This window comes from Platichthys flesus, chromosome 3 (assembly GCF_949316205.1).
Source record: "Platichthys flesus chromosome 3, fPlaFle2.1, whole genome shotgun sequence".
In the NCBI taxonomy this organism is placed as follows: Eukaryota; Metazoa; Chordata; class Actinopteri; order Pleuronectiformes; family Pleuronectidae; genus Platichthys; species Platichthys flesus.
Window position 1 is genome coordinate 27,228,918 of NC_084947.1, and position 25,302 is coordinate 27,254,219.

Sequence of the window (25,302 nt, forward strand, 5' to 3'; positions counted from 1 at the left end):
TTAAAATCTGTCTGAATCACACTAGGACTGGTCTGTCTATGAACAATGGTCCGAATTCATGTGTCATCACACATATAGGAATTTAAGAAAATAATTTACAAACAGAAACATCAAAGATCTGATTGTTAAAGATCAAAATATGTGATTATTTTTAAATGACAGCAGCCATACTAGTGGATTGTACATACAACCTTAACACAGCTTCTGGGCATTGACCAATCAAGATGAAAACTACTTTTGTTGCCATGACTTTCTGTAAATGAGTTGATTTAAAAGAGGTGGAAACATGCGTTTTTTGTGCTTATTTTAAAGATATTATCTCCCTGTGAAAAACACATCGGTGTGCGCTGAGCAGCAGGTCATCCAAACTCCATTCCACACGGCTATCAGCTCTATACCCTCTGCCTTGTTAGCCCTGAATAAGCTCAGTATCACTCAGTGAATAGATTAGATCCCTAACCAGCCCTTTGAAAGAACCTGCACTCATGTATAAATTTGTCTTCAAAGATGGTCAGATCTTCATGAACAAAGACAATGAATTTGAACTAATCACACACAATTCATTGTATTGTTCTTGTCCACATTGAAGACATCATTCAAACATTCACAGTGTCGGTTGGAAAGAGTATGTGAACCCCTCGGCTAATGACATGAACACAAGCCAATTGGAGGAAAAGGTTTGCACAATGTAATTATAATCCGATAGGAGGTGTGTGTTAGGAGCTTATTAGACTTTCACTAAAAATCATTCACAAATTCTGCTGAATATTTTGTTATTCAGAAAAATCACCCACTGATACGAACTGTGCCTTACAAAGTGGATCTCAGAAGACGTTGGGTTAAGAATTTGTTATTGCAAAAGAGCTTTCAAGGTTTTCAAAGAGTTTCGATATTCATCCGAACAAAGTCAGAGAAATTCTATAGATGGGGGATTTTGAATTTGTATCTATATAAGTGTTCGTCCAGCTAATCTGGACCTGTTAGGCTCCACATAACCAAGGAGAAAATGCATTACCAAGTATGTTTCAGGGAGATCTTGATCATCAAAATGAATCTAAGTTAGAACAGCTCTAAACAGTGAGAGAACATGCCTGAAGCCGAAGCAGCTCTGCAGGAACAGTGGTCCAGTATTACTCCGTCAAAGAAAAGCGAACAGTGTGTACACTTGCATAACATTCACATTTATTTGGTTTCAAGTCCTAACATATTCTAAACATGCTTTTAACACGTAATGGATCACATTCTTCACAGGTAGTTAAAGTAACAAGAGCAGACAAGAGATTTCTGAGAGAAAACCATAAAGGCATTTCAATTGTCTGATCACAGGTGTTGACATGTGTAAATCTATTTCTTCCCTGAGATATGTCAGATTTGTATTCTCCTTCACTTCCTCCAAACTCTTCTCATTATCATAATGTGCTCCTGAACAACACAGTTATCACAGTGCTACAGCACTAGGGTTCAACACGTTTTGTGTTGTTTGCCTGTACTGGCTTTTAACAGTTGTTCCTCCCTGACGACATCTGCAAAAAAATAAAATAGTGCAAAATCTGACTTTACGTTTCTTTTCTATACGTTTTTAATGGCTATTCCTACAGTTAATGTGACATTGACTATCCAGTGGCAGCACCTTTAGACTATTGCAACAGGAGTCCAACACAAGCAATGAAAACTGTCAGTTGACTAGACAGTAAAAGTTATTATTTTTGAAAAAGTCTGTTTACTAATAAAGCCAACAGTTTGATAGGTCGATTGAAAACCATTTCCCTAAGGTTATAATGGATGTTAAAAATGGTTTTCACATTGCTTAAAGTGTGGATATAATCTCTGTATCAGTCCTTAAAGTTACTGGAAAGATGAAAAACAAAAACAAAATATAACTTTGAAGGCAGAACTTTTCATACGTTTATGACGTTCACATCAGTAAGTAAGGCTGGCAGCTTCCATTTAAAAGCGTTATAAGTACAACCCCAGCGATAACACTGCACTGCACTGTCTGTTGTTGCATGCCGCTGCATCAGGGTGACATGAGCAAGTGAGAGCATGTAAACAGGAGATAAACATTTACATTCTCCGACAATTGATAATTGATCACGAGCAGCATTAACAAAGTCACAGTTGATAGCAGTCCCATTGTTAACACTCCATGTTACCTTGAAAGGCCCTGTCAATGATCAACAATCATAGGACCACAGAAAAAACCCAGACACACTGTAATATCATGATATGGTGATTATAGTGTAAACAACCAGCAGCCCTTCACAAGATAACAAGACGTACTTCAAAAAGGACAGCTAGGGAAAATAAAGCACTAGTTAACTGCAGTAAGAATGCCCTGCATCAGGTGAATGCTTAATCAGTACGCGGACATTGTCATTGACATTCTCTCATCTTTTGTATGGATAACAGGGCAGGAGTGATTATAAGAAGATGACACTAATTTAACCTGTAAAAATGTCAAAGATCAAAGAAATAAAAGCTGCTGGCAGCAGACGAGTGTGAGTTAGAAAGGAAAATGAGGCAACATGTTTAAGCATTCGAAAAATGGGAAATAAAACAGGCATCAGCACGTGTTCTAAAGCTGAGAGGTCACTGAGTGAAATAAGAGACAAAATAACAGAACATTGGTGCAATGAAACCAATAAATAAGACAAAAAAATCACCTATTTGAAAGTAACATGATGACAAATAAAGAGGTAGTTTCAGTACAGAAATTGCAAATGACATCCCTTGTCTGCACAAAAAAAAATACAAATACAAATACAGAAAATAAAAGGAACACTTTCATCAGCATATGTGTATCAAAAAATGCCAGTGAGGAAGTCAGAGCAGTGGCAGTAATGTAGCAGTAGATATTTTTATTTAAACTTTGATTAGCAATAACTGCTACATTAAAGGAAAAATCCCACTTCAGATCCTCTTCCACCGTCAGATCTCAGCAGTCTGTGATGTTCACTAAATTCCTGGAGTTACTTTGACATGAGGGGACTTTGTTCTTTGCCACCCTGAACATTTTCACAGTTAGCAGGGTTCTATGTTTCCCTGACTGTTTCTGTACAGATAAGCTAGACTGTTGATAATCAATGCAAAAATGGCAGTCCTTGGTCTTTCCATTCTCACACCAAACTTGACAGATAACACTTGTATTTCAAATCTTTGGAATTTCTGTCATTAAACACTTTAAAGCATTTTGGGGGGATTTTTCCCTTAACATTATCGATCACATCACACAGATTTCTGTTACATGAAAAAATCTATCCCTGAGAACATGTGGATTAAAGGGTCACATCATAAATTTGCATAAACACATTTTCTCACCTGGCACCGTATATAGTTCTGGTTGTATATGCTAGGTTTTAAGATATCCATGTGGTGCTTACATAACTGACGAAAGTACATTATAAATATATATTCTTTAAGTCTCTGCGCACTATACACACTGCTGCTGGTTTCATATTGACTATTTCTTTGAAAGAAAGTAGTTCCAATGAAAACCCAATTCCAGTTAGGACTAAAGAACAGATTTTTGCAGAAAGACATGTTTTTAAATATTAAATTTTCTAATAATGTGAGCACCACAAGCTAAACTCTATCCACTCCCATTTTATAGGGGGTGAAAGATATTTCAAAACTGCAGCTGATCAAATCAAAACCACTTCCAAGGCTACATATTCCTCGGGGTGAGTGAGAATTTTTTTTCTAGTATGTTTAATATAATTTAACTAAAATAACCCTTTAACCTGAGAAGTCTGTGTGATGATGATGTATAATTTACCGTAAAGACACAGATAATATTGTCTATAGACCTGATGCAGCTGCTCTGAGAACAATGGTAGTAGAAAATGTGTGTAATTCAAGTTTGAAAGCAACAATTGCTCCACAACATCACATTGTAAATAAATCAAATAATGCATAAAAAACTGTCAGCATTGTCAACATAAAATGTAGCTGACATTGCCTGAGTAATACTTTGTTTTCAGTAATTATTAATGTAAAAAAAGTCAAGAATCTGTTGAAAATTTTGAAAATGATAGAGCCTTCTCTTCACTCTGCAAAAAAAAAGAAAAACAACAAAAAACCAAAACATTCACAATAACTACATAGGTACATGAAAATGTATAAAAATCAAAAGATGAAAAGAGGCTAACTGAAACATTTGAAAGATAATCACTGCATTGGACTAGTGGTAGAGTTAATGCTGCATACAGAGTGGTAGATAGAAACTTGCAGGAGAAGCCATGACATTCTGATGATGCCACAGACATTGCTCCATCCATAATCACTGCCAAGAGAATATCCACACTGCATGTCTCACCTTAAAACTACATTCACTTTCACCGAATGGGGGGGAGTGGGGACTTGGGGGAAATAAAGTGGAGAAAAAAAACACTTTTTCTACAGAGGACCTACAATGTCCTGGAACCTACATCTACTAATACTACAAGTACACCAGCATGGTCACTGAGGAACTCCTGAATGCAATACATAACACTCACTTTACCCTGTTTAAATCCAGGTCGGCAGGGACCTGAGAGAGAGCAACACGCTTGGTGGGCAGTGGCCGAGAGTCAAGGTCTCCACACCTCACCGTCGTGTGCAAAAAAGAGTCGTTGCAAGAACTGCATTGTGTCTGCATTTCAAAATTGTTCATACGTCATGAAACGGCTAAAAACTTGAAGAAAACCAAGAAGAAACCTCAAGTAGTTTGAAGTGATCATCTCATACTTCAAAAATAAAGACTATTTTCTATGGCTTTATTTTTTAACAATGTGCATATCTGTCACAGAGGTTATATGCATGCCAGAGGTCACTGAAATTCTCAAAAACTAGCCTAGAATCTTTAAGACATGGCCCAGATCAATCCAACTGAATCCCCTTTCATCTGGGTTAAAGTGACAATCCGCAAGTTCTTTGCTGTTGATAAACTTAAAATTTACCTTATTGATTTTCGGAACAACCTTTAAACCCTGAAGACCTGAACTGAACCAGGTCACACTTACTAGTCCCCTTTAGATTGAAGTTAGGTCTAACTTAAACTACAACTGGTCTTAGGTCTGTTTTTAATTTGGGGTATTCCCAAATGGTTTGAAGCTGGAAAAGCTAACAGAGGCTAGCACTCTGCACCAGCTTAAAATGAACCATCGGCAATGACCGCCTACTGTTAATCACTTCTCATGGACTTAGGTTCAATTGACCTCTATGATTTTAATCCAGTTGTTGTTGGTTCTAATTTGGTTCTACTAGGTCAAGTATACATCAACTCACCTGTGAAGATCTCTTGCTATTTAGAACACCTAAAGTTATGTTTCATGATTTTGGTGTGTTCTGAATGAATTGAAGACCTCAGCATTACACAGACTACCACTTTAACCCACAACACAACAGTATTGCGGACCTTAGATTTAGGTATGTTGAAAAAGCACCAAGTTCCTGGTACTACAGGCAAAAGAGCCCAAATAATGAGCCGTCTCATGAGAAGCAAAGGGAGAAGCAAAGACTGGGAATAAAGTCTGCTCTATGCATATAGTATGTGTGCATAAGAATGTGCGCATGTTTAGTAGCATTTAGAATGAAATGCGGCAACATACTTATCTGTCCAGCAAAGGGTTCTCCCCTCTAGCATAGATTGATTCATTTCTTATCTTGATCCTTCATTGATAATAAACCTTTTTTCTTTGTGAAGCTATCAGCTCCCCACCATTCAATGGGTGTTTGAAAAAAGCATTGCATAACACTTTGGTCAAAAAAGGAAAACAATAAAAACTATAACAGCAAACCTACATATCCTCGTCTTCCTCTTCATTAAAGCCTTACATCCCCAGTCTATGATTGTAAAAAATACCCGTATTCTCCGTTTTTCAATGAAGATCCCACAGAACCAACCACTGTCACTTAACTCATGGAATGTTAAACTGACAAGATAACCTCTCATTAGCAGAATATCTAAGAGTCCATGCAGATAAAAAAGCTCAGTTTTTCTAACTAGCTTAGCATTTTCAGTGTAACTCAAGACTGGATTTCAATCTTTGATTTATGCAGCTCCTTTGAACATTCAGTCTCTGATTGAGTTGCCAAAGCATCCACAGGAATTTGGTTTTGGGCCTCTCTTCATTTAACAGCAAAAAAAGGGTACCTGAAAACACATAACATCATAACATCTTCCTGAGGTAGTCTCAAAACACTCATCACGTGTCTATCCGCCCCCGTCTGAATAAAATAAACTCTCTTAAAGTCTAGTTCTAACAATGGCAACACCGACACATTGAGCAAACTTGATACACACTTGTAAACTCCAAAGACCAATGCATCTACGAGCATTTGTGCATAGAAGCATGTGCACAGTGTAAATCAGCATACATTCAGCTCTGTCATGTAATAAATATATAAAGAAAAAAGTTACAAAAAACAAACTAGCTGCTTGTCACATTCACAAGGGGGGGGACCAATCCCTCGACTCTGCTTGTCGGGGGGGTCTAGTTTCCAGCGGAGGTGGTCACGCAGGGCAATGGGCCGGTCCTGTAGTTGGTCAGGCTGGATTTGCAGGAGTGCAAGACTGCTTTGAACAATAGCGGGAGCTGCTCCAGAGGGACATTCACCAGCTTTCCTGTAAACAGAAACAACTTGGTTTATATTTAGCTAAGCTTAGGCTATTTACCCCTGAAACTCCAAAAGCGTTTTTATGGACTCAAACACTTCACCCAGCCCTTCATCAACATAGTGGTGAGTAGATAATGAGTGAATTAGAATTTTTCAGTGAACTATCCCTTTAACAAAGGACCAACAAAATGCAGCAATCGGGAAAATGTGAATCTGTTTTAAAACCGCTGTAATTCACCTTTTGAAAATAATTTTATCAAGCTGCCATAGAGTTTTTCACAGGCTATATGAAGGTTGTTATAAGTGTTCCTCAGTTATATTCTTCAATCACTAGACACAAAGTCTTTTAATGTGTTAAACCTCTAATTGTTGAGCCAAATATCTGACATTTCAAGAACCAAGTATCAATGAACCGAAACCCTCTAAAGTACAAGTGGAGCGAGAAAATATATATATATATATATATATTTCGGAAGTTCCCAGCGAGTTCACAACATTGATCACAGAAAAGAATATAGAGCAATTATATTCCACACATTTGTACTAAACAGCTCTCAGGCTCTGTTCAGACCTTGTGTCTCTACAGCTCTACATACAGGTGTGAACCCAGCTGGATCACATCGGGAGATGGTCCATGATACATGTGGCCACATTCCTTAATTGTGTGAACCTGTCTTGGGTACTGTTATGTATTGTCCATAGTGTGCAGGGGTACGAAACCTTTACTATCAAAAGAGACATTTTCCCCCATCTTCTGAGTGAGTGGGCATGGTCGCTTGATGAAGATGTTTTCTTAAGGCCGGCGCATGCTTCTGCAACTGCGTCGGCGGCTTTTCAAACAGCTGTGTCGCAGGACTCTTTGTCATTCATGCTTCCCCAAGCTTCCTAAGCGCTGCGCGTCTTATAAAACAATTCGCCGCCCGAACACTAGGCGGAGTAATGTTTTTGTCGAAGACGACCATAGAGACGCCTTCTTTCTTCTTCGTCGATTGTTTATTTACATAGCCACTGCGGCTCCTCGTAGCCTTTTTCTGACGGACAAATCCGCCAGTCAGTGACGGGTTAACCAAGTGATCATACTTTCGGATCTCTTCTGCCAAATGCTCTTCTATTTGGTCCATATTGGTTGTTCTAAATCATCCGTTGTTTCTGCGGTTATTATGTGGCATGAAACTGGAAATAAGACTCCGGAAAGGATGTAGTTATCAGAACAATCACATCCCTTGCGGGCTGTGGGAGGGTCGCGTTGCTTTGCTGTCTAGTTAGAAAAATGGGGCGACGCACGTAAGCACGTAATAAGAGATACATAAGCACGTAAGGGGCCCGGAAGGGCTCTTGCGCTTGCAGGGCCTTGAAAACGCAGAAGCATGCGCCAGCCTTTACTTTGCCTGTGTTTTGTCAACTTGCATGTGTTTTCTTAAGTTGCTGTTCGTTGAGATCTCAGGGCCACCGTACTTGGGCCACATTGAAGGAGTGTCTACCCCGCTGACGTCCTCTGTGTAGGCTGAAGTATAAACTCATTTCATCTAAGCTGACTTTGTCCATTACGTCTGAGAAATTCAAGAAGCCCTTTGAGATGTAATTCATACTTCTTGGGTGATTTGGTTTGACCAAAACAAACCCAGTCTGACCCAGGCACAGGAGGTAAATTTGGTGTAACATTTTCGAAAATACAAGCAAGTCCAGTTGTCTATGTCCACTTCTACAACTCCTGACAAAACTATAGTACTGGATGAATGAGAATCTTCACAGAGGCTCAAAGGTCTTACCTGCGATGCAGCGGATCTCCGGCAGACACATCATGATTTCAGGAAAGCGTTTGGGCTGGTGCGGGTACTTGTACTCAGTGTAGTCCTGACACACATACCAGTAGCGCTTGTTCAGCTGCTCAAGCTGGGAGGTGTTGGACAGTCCTCTGATATCTGCAAGGATACAAATGGTAGGAGTCATGTAGAGAATACACTACAGGTCATAAAGTGCTTGGGTCATGTAATAAGCTTGTGTTGTTACCTTGGTTGAGGAAGTTGATGGCCTTCATACATGCATACTCTTCATTACTGATCTTCAACTGGTGGAACTTACGAAACAGATATATCAACCTCTCCATGACTTCCATCCCATCCTCACTGAAGCTGAGGAATAAAACACAGACCTGTCATTAACACTGGGAAAATACCAAAGTTAAAACTTGAGGGTCATATTAAATCTACTGCATATTATCCAAACAAAGCAGAAGATAAACTGGTTTACTGTCCACATTAAGATCCACTGTGATGACGTGGAGTAGCTCATCACAAAATGAAATTCCCCTCAACACTATTATCTTCTATGCTTCAATGAACAAGGCAAAAATGAGGGAGGGAATGTGTCATATCTACTAGAACTGTTTATCACGTCTGGCTGATCCCCCAGCTTTTTATAAGAGTTAGAAAAACCCACAGAGTTTAATTCCACTCATCAAACCTCAAACCCCTGTTTCTCTCATAGTTCTAATCTCACCCACAAACTTTAGTGCCGCCACTGTAAATCAGACATTCAGTCTTTAACGCAGGCAAATTGACCGAAGCAGCACAACAGCACAGTGTATTAGGAGAATGTGTGTCATGAGGTCAGATAGTACTGGTCTGATTTAAACAGAACCAACCCCCCACTCATCCTTTCCTATCCAGAATGGGACATGCATGTATTTCACATGCCAGACAGTGCTAGCCACAGCTCTGTCCTGACGAGTCCTCCCATTCACGCACCACTTCACTGGCCCTCATCCAACAACAATACATTCCCTGTTGGTTTCAAGGAATTATCAGAAGCTTTTAGAGATACTGTGCTCACAGAGTAGAACGTCTTGCCTTTGTTGTTGCAGAGGGGAACATTTAATTCTTGATATCCACCACTCTTCATGAAATATGTAATTGCCCTCACTCCAAAGGGTTAAATATAAAATCTTAACTGTGGAGTTGATAAGTTGTTTCTGAAAAAAATGTCATCTCATTTGTTGAAATCATCTTCAAGTCGTGATAACCATCAATATATGAAAAGAAAGCTGGGGTCTTCGCCCCTTGCAGGCCTGTAATAAACACAACTAATCATTTCATTTTGATAGCATGAAATAATTGTCTTGCGTACTTGTCTGTCACTAACCGACTTGCCTGCCTGTGTGCATCCTACCATACAGTGTATGCTCGCATTGCGGATGACTGAAGCATCATACAACTCTTAAGCAGAGATTTTAGTCAGAAGTTAGTGAGCAACTGGAAAAGTCTGCTTCTAGCATTGTTCAGGCAGTACAGTTTCATAAAGACGCAGCTTTGACGGCCGATGGGAGGGATGAGATGCATTGCTTGAATTTTGTGTTGTCTTCTTTTGGTAACTTTCCCAAGCTTAGAACACCCAGTTTGGATATCTTGTGTATGTGAATAGCTCCACAAACGGGAGCTAGGAGACAATATGAGACACTGTAGGTGAAATAGTACTGAACGAGTGAAATGTCTTCAGTCATTCTTCTACTTACATACAGATGCCTTTTTCAACTGCAGTAGGGCTGTGTGTATGTGGGTCTGTCTGGTAGATGATGCTAGTCTCTCTAACGTCATGTTTTGAGCAACATTAACTCGTGTTTTTGCTCCATAATGACATGATAAAGTTACAGTGAACATGTTAGGTAACAGATCAGAGCAATGGAAGCATTCATTTGGACTTATTGGTGATTCTATCCTCCTCTGCTTTCCCTGAGGAAAATATAAGGTCAGCTTTCCACTGACCTTGTCAATATAGAGCTTTTGCACTCAACACCTCCAGAGAAATGTGGTTGGTGGAAGCTACATGACTGAATCAAAACTGTAAAGTTGCATGTTGTAAAATCAAAACAACATATGTATAGATGCTAAAAAGGCCAGATGAGCTGAGGGGAACCGCTTGGTGATAATTCCCTGAAGGCGCTTCAACCTGAACATGGTGTCCTCCAGTAAAGTAAGACTTAAGCTATGCTTCTTGCTTGATGGTTACAAACTAAATATAGTGGGTTATATCTTGGCATACAGAGGTTAGGGTTGCTACACTGTTTTCTCTTGATGCCTGTATGATTTTAACATCACATTTATACAGAATTACTTTTAAATCAATGAAATCCAAATTACAAAATAGAAGACCCAAGTTGCAATGTACTTGGGTAATAAAACAGGGATAACGAAGGCCCCTCGTGCAAATCCCTTCTTTAACTCATTGGCACTTACCCCTGCAGCTCGTCATCAGACGGTGTATACTTGGCAGTGATGTCAGCCAGGTCTCCGAAGATCTGGGCACTGTAGATAGTCAGGCAGGAGAGCAGGATGAGCTCCTGCCAGGTGGAGCTTAGCAGGCAGGTGTAGTCCTCTATGGAAAGCTCGCAGAAGAATGGCAGCTTCTTAATCCAGGAGATCTGACGGAAGAGCAACTCATCTGCCAGGCGACACAGCAGGGCGAACAGCTCCACCTGCGTCACCTTGTACCTGGGATGGAAAAGACAACAATGCATTACGCTGGGAACTTCGTCTTGCTGTGCATAGCTTCACAAGCACGTGAAATCTGATTGACTACATATCTGATGCTAAATTTACCATGACAACGCATTAACTACATACTTATTCATTAATTTTGCCATTATCATAGTGGAAATGAAGAGTTGCTTGTTTAGCCTTTACCTGTGATGTAACAAGTTAATTAGAAAATCTCTTAACTTGAAATTCAAAAAGACAGATGATCTGTCACATGGTCATTTATGAATTGAATGCATATAATACACAAACACACACACACACACACACACACACACACACACACACACACACACACACACACACACACACACACACACACACACACACACACACACACACACACACACACACACACACACACACACACACACACACACACACACAGGTAAATCTATTTTGTTCTTTAAGTTTTACATGGAACCCAGTCTGCAGTTGAATTCGCCTTCAACAATGTCTTTTAAATTCTACTTGGGCCAAGTCACCAACACGGACAAAGTATCAGCAGCAGAAATAAAATGACAAAACATTGAATGTTTGGAGTTAAATAAATAACCAGTTTTACTTAAAATACACTCTAGCCCAGCTGCACAATGGGAAAACTGAACTGTTTTAACTCTGTGCTAACATTTGGTAGTTAATAGGATAAGACTTAAAAAGTCACTACTAAGTGTGGTCTTTCAAATCTCTAGACATGTGATAAACTAAGCTTTATATGAGCTGGGAAGAAATCGACACAATGTACACGTGTTTTACTGTCTCACCCGTCTTCTATGAGCATAGGTGTGGCCAGTGGGGCCAGATTTTCAGCTGCCACCAGCTGCAGCACCAGGGGGTGGGACTGTGGGTAGATGCTGCGGGGCTGGGGGGCCAGCAGGCCTGACTGGGCAGCATAACTGAACAGGTGAGGCAGGAGCTGGTAGTGTGTGGACATGGAGGTGTTGATGTACTGGTCCCTGAGGGCTGCCGTGTAGCCGTTCATTTCCACAGAGCGACTGTATGCACACAGAGGTCAAAGTTTACACACATAGACAGATAGGGGCACATCTGAATTATTTTTAATATAAAAGGAATAGTTGGACATTTTGAGTAATACACCATCTTACTCAGAGGCAGATGTGTTTGATACATCTCATATCTGTGTGCTCAGTAGATAGCAAAGCCTGCCCCCTCTGCATCCTGTGTTTGTGCTAGGTTTTGCATAACATGCCACACAGTCATATAAGTTGTGACCTTTATACTCGACTCTGGTGAAGTTCTGTGCTTTTTGCATTAACATTGTTTGGTAAATTTCTTAGGAAACTTGTAGACTAAACTTTGCTGTTCACTTTGTACCTGCATACCAAAGCTTTCTCTGCTCAGGCATTCTATTTTGTTGTTCATTTCTGCTCAGATTTAATTTGATAAAGCAGGTATTCCTCTGAATAGTTACCAGGCTTTGCGGCTGCAGAGATAAATCTTCTGTTTATACAAAATTCGACTAAAATAAATACCGTCATGCGAGTACCTAGACCATATTTGCCCTTGAAGAGTGCAGATAGACAATATGCTTGTCTCCTTAGCAAGAACAGCAGATAGTGCTTCAAGCGCTTTGTGTTTTCTATCATCACCAAGCCTGAGGAGCTGCATATTCAGGCATTCTTAGGTTGATGAATGCCTCAGCTGATGTCTGGATGAGACAGGAATGAGGTGTTAGACTGTCAGGGCCGGCTCATTATCTCACTGATGGGCCAAGTGCCGGTGCTGTACGGCTGAGTGGATTAGATGAACAACTCACTTGGATGAGAGTGTGGAGGCAGGTGACGGCTGGTTGCCCTCTGAAGCTCCATTGCTGGGAGAGCTGTGGTCACTGTCGCCGTTGTTGCCCCAGTTGTGCTCCGGGGCATCCTCCTTGAACTCCTGCCCTGACATGATCCGCTCTATCTCCTCCTCCGTGATCTAAAACGCAAAAATACACAATTTAGAGTTTCCCTTTTTTTTTGCTTATAGATGGTAAATGGTAAATGGTTTTGTATTTATATAGGGCTTTTCTAGTCTTGATGACCACTCAAAGCGGTTTACAGATCAGTTTTACATTCACACACACATTCATACAGTGCATCTTATCGCAGCACTTTGTTATTCTATGGGGGGCCATTCAGAGTTCAACATCTTGCCCAAAGACACTTCAGCATGCAGATGGGTCAGACTGGGGATCGAACCGCCGACGTTCAGGTTGGAGGACGACCACTCTAGCCCTCAGCCACAGCCGCCCCAAAGGACATCCTCATAAGATGTGTCTCGGTTCAGCTTATAGCAGTGACTAGCTGTCTGCTGCTTCAATATCAAATGTTCAGGAGCAAGGACACAATCACACAATGAAACAGGGAGCTAGAGAAAGACAAACAGGAGGCAAACAGGCCTGTTTGTTTACACATGTGTACACACACACAAACACACAAATACACATGCACACACACATAAAAATAATAGAATCCTAGCAGGTCTGTGCTTGGAGAAAGCACAGACAAAAGCTATTCAGAAAGGCATTAACATTTCGTAAAATGTAGTGTCTTGCATCTGCAGCAGGGGTCAATTCATTGGCATTTCTATCAATGTATTACCTATATTGAAAAAGCAATTCATTCCATATTAATGACAGAGAGGTCTTCCTTTCATTAGGGTTCAGAAATAAAGCCGTATTTTAATAGAAGCAGGGGTTTCTGTTTTTTTACTCACTGAATTGAGTTGGAATGAATTGAGCTCATCCCTCCCCTGAATAGTGACTCAGTGGTACTTAGCCTCATGTCACCTATTATCCTGACCATTTGTTTCTCTCAAATGAAGCTGGTGCTGAATAGGGAATACTCAGTGCTACATGATAATTCTGATGATATAGCAAGGTCAGGGCTCACGCTCATTACATCCTTCAAGGGTACACCCACATGGTTAGCATTACAGCACTGGTTAGAGCGGTTGTCCTCCAACAGAAGGTCGTCGGTTTGATCCCAGTCTTTCCCTCTATAGCAAGATGCTGAACGTGAATGGCCCGAAAAGATGTATTGTATGAAAGTGTGTGTGAATGGGTGATTGGCCAGCTATACTGTAACGCACTTTGAATGGTCATCAAGGCTAGAAAAGCTCTAAATAAATTCAGACCATTTACCATTTATTTAAGTGAATGGTTTGTGCGCTAAATGGTAAGCGAGCTAACTCTGTGACTGAGCCAGGTTAATATGTATAGAGTGATTGTATATTGAGGCGTACCTGAACAGGCCCGATGCTTTTGTTCCTCCCTCCTGGCATGCCATCCTCCCTGATTGCTACATGACAAAAAGAAAGATTTCATTTTCATTTGCTTCCTGAACAAGAACATGATTCATGATTAGTATCACAGCTCTACCTAGTGGCTGAAATCAATCAAACACTGCACTGCCTGACGCCCTGTACATCCATGTGGTGATTTTTTCCGTTGTGTTAGAACTAAAGCTTTTCCTCCATCTTTTAGGAGGCAAAAATTGTCCTTTCTTAACCATAAGGATTATTTGTTTAACACTGTGATTTAAGTAGATCTATTTCATGTGACAAGACAAGCTGAACCAAAGTTATACATTTGGAGAATAAGCCAAACAAAATTATATCTGACGTCCCTTAAAGAGTTTCATCCACTAGAGGGCAGTATAGGCAATTGGAACGAACAACAATACTCTTACGAGTGCTTACTGTATGAATGTATGTGTCATCAAGCACCTCACGAGACAGTTTGATTACATTTTTTAATAATATTTCATTCAAGTTAAATTAGATTTGAACAAGTCTGATCTGTCTCTGGAAAGACTTAACTGGAGCTACAACCAATTAGTAAATTAAGACAATTGATGAATTATGTTTACAAATGTTTAATCACTCAAGTAAGCTTTCAGGGGGAAAAAGCTAAAGATTTACTAGATTTAGTTTGTAAAATGTGAGGATTTACTGCGTCGGTGAAAAATGATCACAGAAACAAAAGTTAAACCATATTCTTGTAATGAAAGGTAGTAATGTTTTGGAATGTGGCCGTTAACTAATAAATAAAAGAAGACATTTTTCAACATTTAAACAGTTAAAATTAAAATTAGACATTAGATGAATTAATATTGTAAATAATCTGAGGCTGCAGACTATTTTGTTGATTTTCTCATTATGATTATTGTAACATATAGACTTGGCTCTTGTCTATAAGAAGAAACTAAAACAAAAACTATGAAAATGGCTATTTCACTTTCAAGGAGAAGCCTTGATAACAATAATAAAAACATGCGTTTACCATGAATGGAAATCATAGCTGTTAAGCGGCGACAAATAATCAAAATACTTATTTTTCTTCTCTTGTAGGTGGGAGCACTGGAAGCTTATAATGTCAACTGAAGTATTGTCCTGTGTGTGTCCAAACGTACCTTTGCGGTTCATCCCCATTTGCAGACACTTGAGCAGGCGGCAGTACTGGCAGCGGTTGCGCTGCTTGCGTGACATCTCACAGTTCTTGTCACGACTGCAACGGTACACACGTTTGTTACAGATGCTGCGCTTGAAGAAGCCCTTGCAGCCCTCACAAGAGATGATGCCATAGTGCAGGCCTGTGGCACGATCTCCACAGATAAGGCAAGTACGCTGGTCAGCTGGATCATCTGCAGACAGAAGAGAAAGAGGGAAAGGGACAGATTTAGAAATCCACTCAGCAAAACCCTTCCTGAAGGCACAAGTTTTTAATTGAGATAATGGGGGTCGGTCGAGGCTTAAGTGCTATCCAGGCGCTGGCTAATCCGAAGGATGCTTTAAATCTAACTCTCATTTTCTGAAAGTGGAGATGTAACAGCTAGCAGGATGGAGAATGGAGACGTTGTGTAGCTTATGTTTTATTCAGAAACTCTGTTGAGAGGAGGCAGAAAGGTATGATACGACTGATTTGTTTACAGCCTCTCCTTTCTCTTAACAGTAACATCGCATTGAAGAGGCCTTTCTCTCTCAGCGAAACTCACCCTATTACAAACTGATGTCTAATATCTATATCTGTCAAATATAGTTAATTTTGTCAGTTGTGACATGTGGTTTGGAGATGCTCTCTCTATTGAACACCATTATCCTTAAAATCTGCATCGTCTTGTAACTTCGAAATGGCAGCTTATCTTCCAATCAAGTGTTTAAAATCTATTAGCGCTCAGTCTAAAGTTGTATCTCTTTACATGGATCCTACACAGGTAATTTCTCAATCATTAACCCTCATTCTTTCTCCTTAAAAAGCAAACACTTTTTGCTGATCACTCAAAACCAAAAGGATGTTAGAATAGGATTAGTAATAAGTGAGGGAAGTGATTTGGCGTGGTGTGGAGCAGGATGTCCTGAACCAAGCACATATATGTTTAAATTGGTTGAAAGGCTCACTGACAGCTTTCTAACCATGGAAGAGGGAGACTTTTAGAAATTTAAGAAAAACTGGGCCGATGTCTCTTTCAAAAAGACTTGTGGATGTATGGCGGAACATACCGATAGACGTGGGGAAGGATCAAAGACAGATGTTTTTCGACTGAGGACCTTCCTTGTGAAGCTTCTAAACTAAGTGTGAAGGTGTTCTCAAACTGAAAAGACAGCAATCGGTAAAAGCTGCTGGAAATCTTCTCCTAATCCTCCGTCTACCTTCAGGCCACATGATACACATAATCAAACTCATCGAGGAGGAAGCTGACAATTAAGTCAGATTATATTCATGCATATTCTTTGCTATCATGGTCTTTTAAGCTTTATAACACACACATAAAAAAGCTCTACACACCACACCCCTCCTGCTAAGAGAGTGGACGGGTTGGACACCATGGTTACGGCGATCAGCTCTGCCTGCAGCAGGAATGTGACCTGCAGATGATCAGTGTCAGGGCTTGACTCAGTTTGGACACATCAGGACCTGAGGTTACACTTATACAACATGTTGATGCATGTGATGTAATGGGGGTTCCTGCTTCTCTATTGTGGCACAAAGACAAGGTTTGGTGAGAAAGCAGTATTGGTTTTGGTTTGATCGAATATAGTCAGCTTCTTGTGTCCCACAACCAGGCAGTTTGAGGACCTGGTAAGAACATCTGAAATGTGAGCCCTGCTACAGACTCCTGTTTGTGAGACACCACTAGAAGAGAGGGTGTTTAAGAGAAGTGTTTTCATCTTTAACTAAGTACTGTATTTTAAAAACCTATTATAAACTGTATTAAAAACTTCCCTCATAAAATTGACTAGCTCTAAGACAAAATTAATGGAATGTAAGTATCATAAGTACCTCAAACGTTCTACTTAAGTATGACACTGCAGCAGGACCATTGGCTTTGCTGATGTAAAGAATGGTTTCCTTCTATTAAAGATAGGTCGAGTCCATTATAAACACAAGACTGTGTGTGCTTTCACATGTGTAGCCACAAAGAGACATAACAGGTCTGAGGCTGCTGTCCAGCAGGTTAATGCTGTCTGCTGAGCCTTGAGATTAACCTGAACTCCTGATTAATGCAAGACTCCCGTGTAATGCAACGCACTGCACTGCAAACAGGCAGGACCTTTACCCTCCTATGGGCTTCTGAAGTTTGAAAGCCACTAATGGAGCCAGACAAGCAGGTCTCCTGCATGGCCTCCATTTGTCCTGGAATCCTTCACTTTAAGCTTTGGTCTCACTACGGTCATCTGTTCACAAAATCATGAACAACAATAGCCCCATGTGGATTGATAGATATGCTGAACCTGCATTGTCATATATGATGTGACATTTTCTGCTGTAAATAAACATGTTTGTATATTCTTTGTATATATAAGTCTATATACACAGATTTATACATGTGTACATGTTATTATTATTATTATATTTACTATTATTATTATATATACTGTTGCTGCCATAACTACTATATACTGCTATTATATTGGTATAATTACTATCATATAGAAATATATATTATGTTATATTATATGATATACTATATATACTGTACTATTTTTATATACTGTCTAATAATAACATTACCATCATATCATCAGTACTATTACCATCATCTTGCCACTGCACCTTATGTACCTATTTATCTTGTGTTTCTGTTTTTATTCTTTCTACCTACCTCAATATTTTTTATTTTATATTTTATTCTATTGTATTGTATTTTATTGTATTCAAATATACCGGCTGCTATGACTACTTAATTTCCCTTCTGGGATGAATAAAGTAAACTATCTATTATTTTATTTAAGTACTTTGTCAACATAAAATAATAAAGATTGTATAAGAACTATGTAACATTGCTTTATCAAAAATAAAATCTTCAAAATTGAGCTGGAAAACATTGACTATTTTTTTTAATTATTAATAATTTAAATAATGATTGACAATTTGGTTAAAGAAAGATAGGAGCTGACAAGAATACAATTTACTTGAGAAATTCTGTAACGATTTCATGGATATTGCAAGTCTCAGATTTCTCTGAACAAATCATAGACACTACACTTTTGTCTTGAGCTGCTGAACAGTCTTACACTCACAGTTGATACTGCCTCTCACAGTCAACAGGCCCCAGTAACATCATCTTTAATATGCAGCTTTGAGTGTGTGTGTTTATATATATATATAATTAAAAGGGGCAGCTCATCAGCGGCATGTGACTGAGCTGAGAGCTAAGCCTCCCTCCCAGAGAGAAAGGGGGGTTTCATACTAGGCAGCAGGGTTCATGCACTAAAGGTAATTAGAAGGGGTAGGGGGTCGTGCGGGGGTGCACATGGCATAAAGCCTCTCCCAGATAATGAATGGTGAATAGAGGACTTCTAAAGCCCAGAGACAGATTACCATTTGAATGATGCTGTGAGGTTTAAGTTTGCTGCGTGCAGAGGTCCGCAGGGGCAGCCATACTGTACGGAAACAATGGGGCGTGACATGGTGAGGCCATCCTGGGACTAGAATTTAACTATTCCAGTGATTAATTCTATACAGCACAGAGGTTAAGTCGCAGAAGGAGAGCGCTTCCATTCAGAAGAATATCCTCATCACGCTGTTGTCTCATTTTACACATCATCTTTTAGAGAACGCAGGGTGACCTTATTGCTTTACAGAGATAATTAGCACAGTTCTATCACTTTTGAAATATAAATGATATAGGCTTTATAATTATGCCTAGAAAACCAATGATAATTGTCATTATAGATTAATTTGTAGACTTTTTTTCAATAATTCTTTTGTGTAAAAATTGTAAATTGGAAAAGGGTTGATCATAATATTCTACAAAAACAGTCCGATAAAAACCAACAGTCCAAAAACAAAATGTGATCAGTTTAGAATAGTGTAACAACAAGATGAGCAGCGCATATGTACACTGGAAAATTTAGTAATAATAATAATGATTCCAATTAAATATCGAAAAACAACAAATTGATAATTGTTTGGGCTCTAATTCAGTAGCTAAATCAAAATGAATTACTTTCATAAAGAGCCCAATTTTAAAGCTTGAATTTGCCTTTATAACTTCATTGATCACACAATGTTTGGCCATTGTTCCAAGTAAATGTTCCAAATAGATTTGTGATTGTACATGTGACATCATCTTTGTCAGACAAATGGGGATTGTGACTATGATTTTCTTTTGGAACATACTGGATGACTTTTTTACTTTCTTATCTTATCTAACCATACATACAGAGTTACAAATAATACTGTATATATCTATTTATATCTGCAGTTTGGGTTCTACACAGCACTAGTGTCCAATGGGTAGTAATGGAGAGGGGGGCAACTTACTGTCACACAGAGCTATAAAGTTGATATATATTGTCTAAGTTGGTGAGTCATCTTTATTAATTTGCTAGTCTCCAGCATGTTGGCTCTAAATGAACTTCAGTCTGGGTGAAACACAGCACAGTTTTCTCAAGTGTGAGTTGAGGGGCAGTTCAGCAGCGATTCAGCCCAAGCAAGAATAAAGAGCTTTCTAGCTGCTTAGCTTCAGAATAAAGCAAGGCGACATGTCCATGAAGCCTGATAAGCAAGAGCCAACAAACGTTTGTACTACTAACCATCGTCCTCACAAAGCAAACGTGCACTTTCGGTTTTTAACTATGCTTTTCCTGCAGTGATCAGCTCCACCCTGCAGTATGATGTTAGATATCTGGCATGATAAAACATTTTGAAGATCAAATTGATGACCGTATGGATCCTCACCTCTTCACACAACCATTTGTCAGACCATGTGCTCATTCAGTGAAGACTTTAAAACCATATATTTCACTGCCCAGCCCATGTGAAAGGCCTGACTTCCTTCTGTGAGGAAAAAAAACAATGGCCATTAGTTGCCATCACTCAGGCTTATTTGCCAAATCTATCACCCTTTCTTTCAAGTGCATGGCCACCATATAAACAGGCGACTTCACACTTTCACACACTTGATCTCAGCGTGTCACGTCCTATGACTCCTCCTCCGTCTGCCTGTAGATAACAGTTAAATATTCATGACATTTAACTCAAGGATTTCACTCTGCGAAATTCCTGCCAGCAGCATGTTTGACCCAAACTTGGAGATATTTGTCTGTGAAATTTCTATCTCCAACCGATTACAATAAGAGTTGAAGTCATTTCATCTCTGGTGCTCAGTGAGTTGAAGAATGAAAAACAGCAACATCTCTTTTCAGAATAATGACGCAGTTTCTCAGAAGAATCTATAAATCACGGTGAACCTTCGAAGGGATTATTCTTTAATTATAAACTAGTTCTAATCTAAACAGTTCACACTGATTTCTGATTACCCATTGCTTGAATGTGTTTTGCCTAATAAATTAAGTTCATTCACATCTGCTGTATTAGATGCTACTGTAGTTAAGAAATAAATCTGTTGTTGTGTAGCCGCTGCTTTGCTTTGGAAAACAGGCATTTTCTGATGTACTATAAAAATGAATCACGATGTTCAGACGATTTTGAGGTCATCCTGTAGAAAACATCACAATAAAGCCCCTTTTCTCCAATCAAAAAAAACAATAATACGAACTAACATCTAGCTTTTGTCTGCGATGGGAATGGATACAATTAGTATTCACGACTTGGTCAAACGACACTGCAGTAGACACAGCGGTTTTTATTGGCTCAGGCTCTGATCGGCAGTGATGGGAAAGAGACACCTGGATTATTTAGCAGACTTCCAAGAGAGTACCTCTATGTTTGTGACATCGAAAATGAATAACAAGGGAAAATGAGGAATAAGACTTACTACCAATTGCTAGGTGACCTCTATTGGCTGTTATACAGGATCAAATGAGGAAGTCGGTTGGCTTCATATTAAGAGTTGACAGAGTCTGCATTGGAGTGAGGTTTGGCAGGATGGGCAATCGGGAATTGAGGAAGTCGTTGTTTATTATGTATAACAACTTTGACCCGAACCACCATTTCCTCTGCAAAATCGAACCAAGTACTTCTTATACCTAAATCATGAATACTCCACGAAGTGGCCGTATGTTTCGTATCATAACAACAAAGTTCTGGTATACCTGCTGCTAGTTTACCTCTATAGCTGTATCAGAAGGTAGGGACAAACAACCTACAATGTTGTTTATGTTGGATCTCTTATTTCATCCTGTTGGATAATTGCTCTTCTCGCCAGATAACAGGATTTGATGACAATTGTGTTGAGGGGAAAGCAGCTTGTTGATCACAGAGGCCTGTCAAACAGCTTTTCATTTTTTGCTTTCCATAACAGAGACCTTCTGTGTGCCTGAAAGAACAATCGACACCACTTTTGCCCCAACTACCAGTTGTGAATGCCACGAGGAATGTTGGTGTCACTTACTTTCAGTAGCAGTTCCATCTCATCATCCGTGGAGCATTTATGATGCGCAACTCAAACATTTATCTGGATGGAGATTGTTTTTTTTACACTAATAAAGAAATTGTAAAACAAAACTGTGTTAGTGTGGAGGCAGCCTAAGCCTGTAGAAAAGGTTACATAATGTCCTATATGGCTGCCCTATAAGGGAGCTTTATCAAGTTTGACAAAATGACCCTGAGGATATCTTCAGGGTTATCTGAGTCTGTTCTTGAAGGCTACACATTGTTAACAGAAACCCTTTGTTAAAAATTGGAGAAGTGAAGTTTAAATGATGTGGATGTTTACCAGCCAGGTACAGTCTGAAAAAATGCAACTCATCATTTTATCACTGAAACGGGATTATACAGAGTTTACAGAGCGGCTTGGTTTTGTTAATGACGTGGAAGTGGATTCTGTATCCACTGCCTGGACACCACTAAAAACTGTTTTTGTATCATTGCTAAATTTATACATTAAGGTGAGATGATTGCGTGGTTGATCTCCAGCGTCTCTTTCTGTCTCTTTAGCTTAATTAAAGGAACCCTCATCTCTACAAACACAAACACACAGACACGCACACACATACACACAAACACACAGACCCCCACCCCCAAAGGCCCATTAAAGGCAGCATTGTTTCTCAGGGGTCAGCCTGGGCTTCATTCCAAACTTTAGCGTAAACCAGTTGAGCGTTTGAAGCCCCAGTCAGTGGCAAAGACAAACAGCGCTCTTGTTTCCTTTCCACTGCTCCTGTATGTCCTAGCCCATGCTAAATATGAGCGAGCTGACTGGGTGAGTTGTGCTTTTTATAAGGAATGACTATTTCATCTCACACACTTTTCTATCCTCTACTGAGTAAAGGTGCCTGATTAAATATGGCCCAGGTTTCACTATCTCTTGACCCCCTCTTAGCAGCATCACACTGAGAACAGGGATGTATCGTGGCCAAATCTCCCTATTGTCCACGCCCTATTCGCACAAAGGCTGATGTATAGTGTAAAGCAGCCCTTTGAGTGGCTGACAGAGCAACAAGGCCTGCTGCTGAAGGGGTTTTCTCTTCAGGTTTTGTCTCGGGCTTTCCATCACAATCGTGCCCAGCTGAGACAGGGAGCGGGGGATGGAGGAATGTGCTGTACTTTTCCGCTGCTGGCCCCCACCATGTCGGATTCCTTCTCCTTCCCCCTTTTCAACTCCTCATCTCTTCTCTGAAACTTATCTCTCCTACCTGGGGGTGAAGAAGGGAAGCATTTCTCTTACTATGACTGGTATGTAGAAAGCGTTTGAAGACTCTCTGGGACTGAGATCCAGCATTCCCAGCAGCCCACAATGTGATGCTAATCTTTTAAGTAAGATGCATGCAGTTGTAGATTGGGCTCAACCACAAGACAAAGGTAACCTGTTGATGTTGTGCTCTTGATAATATAAACCCAGGCTTAGAGGCTAAAAGATTAGCATTTACTAATACCACACCAAGGATAGGATACATTTTAATGTTATGCTAATAACAGTGATGGTACTTTGTTAAATAATATGGGAAAAGACCTTGACTGTAGGAGTCGGCCTCACCGTCTGAGCTTTGTTTGCATCTGAAAAGACCATTTAAATGTTGGTTTTCATTCAGTCTAAATTTAATGTGCAAGGAGGCAGTAGAGCTTTCTTACATTTTGACTGAATCCATGGGTTTTATTTTAATATATGTGGTTGTTAGGTGATCTATCCTTACACTCACCGGTTACATTAATAGTATACATACGAGTGATACCTCAATTTTCAGTAGAGTTACCCTACATTGATTATTACACATCAAAATTGTAACTTGTTTTTCTTAAAAATATGTTGTCGTGTTGAACATCCTTTGACAGTTTGTTGTTTTCTCCAAAGGGAAAAGGATTGTTACAAAAGTTGTATCTGTGTAACTATTTTTTTAGACAATTTTTTCTTACTATTTTGAGTTGGTATGACAACTTGTACAATTCAGCTTTTTTCTATTCTATGGATTGGTGTGTTAAACCAGGTACACTACAGTGGAGGATTAAAACATGCTTAGTAAACCATGTTCACTTTGACAACATTTTTACTTTTAATAAAGTTTGCTTGTTATTGTTATTTATTTAGTTTTAGTGTAACAGGTATTTTACACAAACATTAATTAAGAGTTAAAGCTGTTTGGAAATGAGGCTTGTCAGACATCTCTGTTTAAGCCTGTGTCCTGTTTCTTTCAATGGCGTTTTCCGAACATTAAAACTTCTGCTTAAAAAGAAAGCAGGAACTGGTTTTGGCCCTTAGCTCCTCTTTAATGTCAGGCTTAAACAGCCAGCATATGCTGATATGAACCATGTGCTAAGTCTTACAGCCCATGCTTTTTGATACAGAGTCATATTAAAGTGTTGCTAATGAATGTTGAGTCTCTACTGTATTAGCAGGCACAGGAGACTTCCCACAGATCACAGAGTCAGCAGCATGAACTCCCATTGATAATTTCTCAAGCATGAAAGACTGAAACACTGTAAAATGAACAGATCGGCAATCGTTAACATCTACTATAAAAAATGATCACTAAGAAAAAACATGTGATTGTTAAACAGCAGATTATTTAAATCCTATGTGTGTGTTTGTCCTTGGGGGAAGGGTGCAAGGGCAGTTGTAATAACAATCCCTTATAAGACAAAGATAGGCAACATGATGTACTTGGTTTGGTTTGACAATGCTGGAGAAAAGGGTATCTGTTTCAGTCAAATTAGAAAAAGGAGTATGCACGGAATGAGCAGCCTCTGTTATTGGCTATTTATAGACGAGCATTACAGAGTCACAGGAGTCCCTGACCTCCCCCACTGTTACTATTGATCTTCACACAGCTTCTGCCCCTGCTTAAACATCCACATAAACAACCTCATGCTCCTTTTCTGTTGATCTCTGGTGCCTTGTCTTCTTCGTCTCCCTAATTTTGAGGACACCCTTTCTACATTACAGAAAAACAATATCAAAACAATGTGTCCTCCTGCAGATTCAATGTAACAGCTTCAGTTATATCAACAGAAGTAAAGAGTTAAACCTCCCTTAGCTGTAGCAAAACCAATATGGCTGCTGGCAGGGGGATTAACATGAGGGGGATGGGACCGAATACAGTATCATGGCTCCTCCACATGCTTTACTAAAGTCCTTGAGAAAAACAGGGAACTAAGGAACAACCAGAAATAATTTCCCTGTCTTTAACGTCCCCAAGCGCCGATGAGCAAGTTACATCAAAAATCATTTGAATCAAACACATTGAGTTAAGCAAAGTGTCATGTCAAAGAACATGCAGCAGTAATGAACAGTCCATGACACTTTGGTGATTCACTTTGCTTTGCCAT

At 39.6% G+C, this 25,302-nt stretch overlaps 1 protein-coding gene across 2 annotated transcripts in view; it reads right to left on the reverse strand.

The window, feature by feature from the left end:
• Positions 1-1,160: 1,160 nt before the first annotated feature.
• Positions 1,161-25,302, reverse strand: part of nr6a1a (nuclear receptor subfamily 6, group A, member 1a) — an 86,915-nt gene continuing 62,773 nt past the window's right edge. For both annotated transcript variants that reach the window (XM_062384923.1, XM_062384924.1), the window contains 8 exons: positions 15,545-15,775; positions 14,376-14,431; positions 12,907-13,067; positions 11,894-12,124; positions 10,830-11,084; positions 8,608-8,729; positions 8,367-8,519; positions 1,161-6,604 (listed from right to left, as the gene is read on the reverse strand). In XM_062384923.1, the coding sequence (XP_062240907.1) occupies positions 6,474-6,604; positions 8,367-8,519; positions 8,608-8,729; positions 10,830-11,084; positions 11,894-12,124; positions 12,907-13,067; positions 14,376-14,431; positions 15,545-15,775 (1,340 nt within the window). In that variant the 3' untranslated portion in view covers positions 1,161-6,473. The remainder of the gene's footprint in view (positions 6,605-8,366; positions 8,520-8,607; positions 8,730-10,829; positions 11,085-11,893; positions 12,125-12,906; positions 13,068-14,375; positions 14,432-15,544; positions 15,776-25,302) is intronic.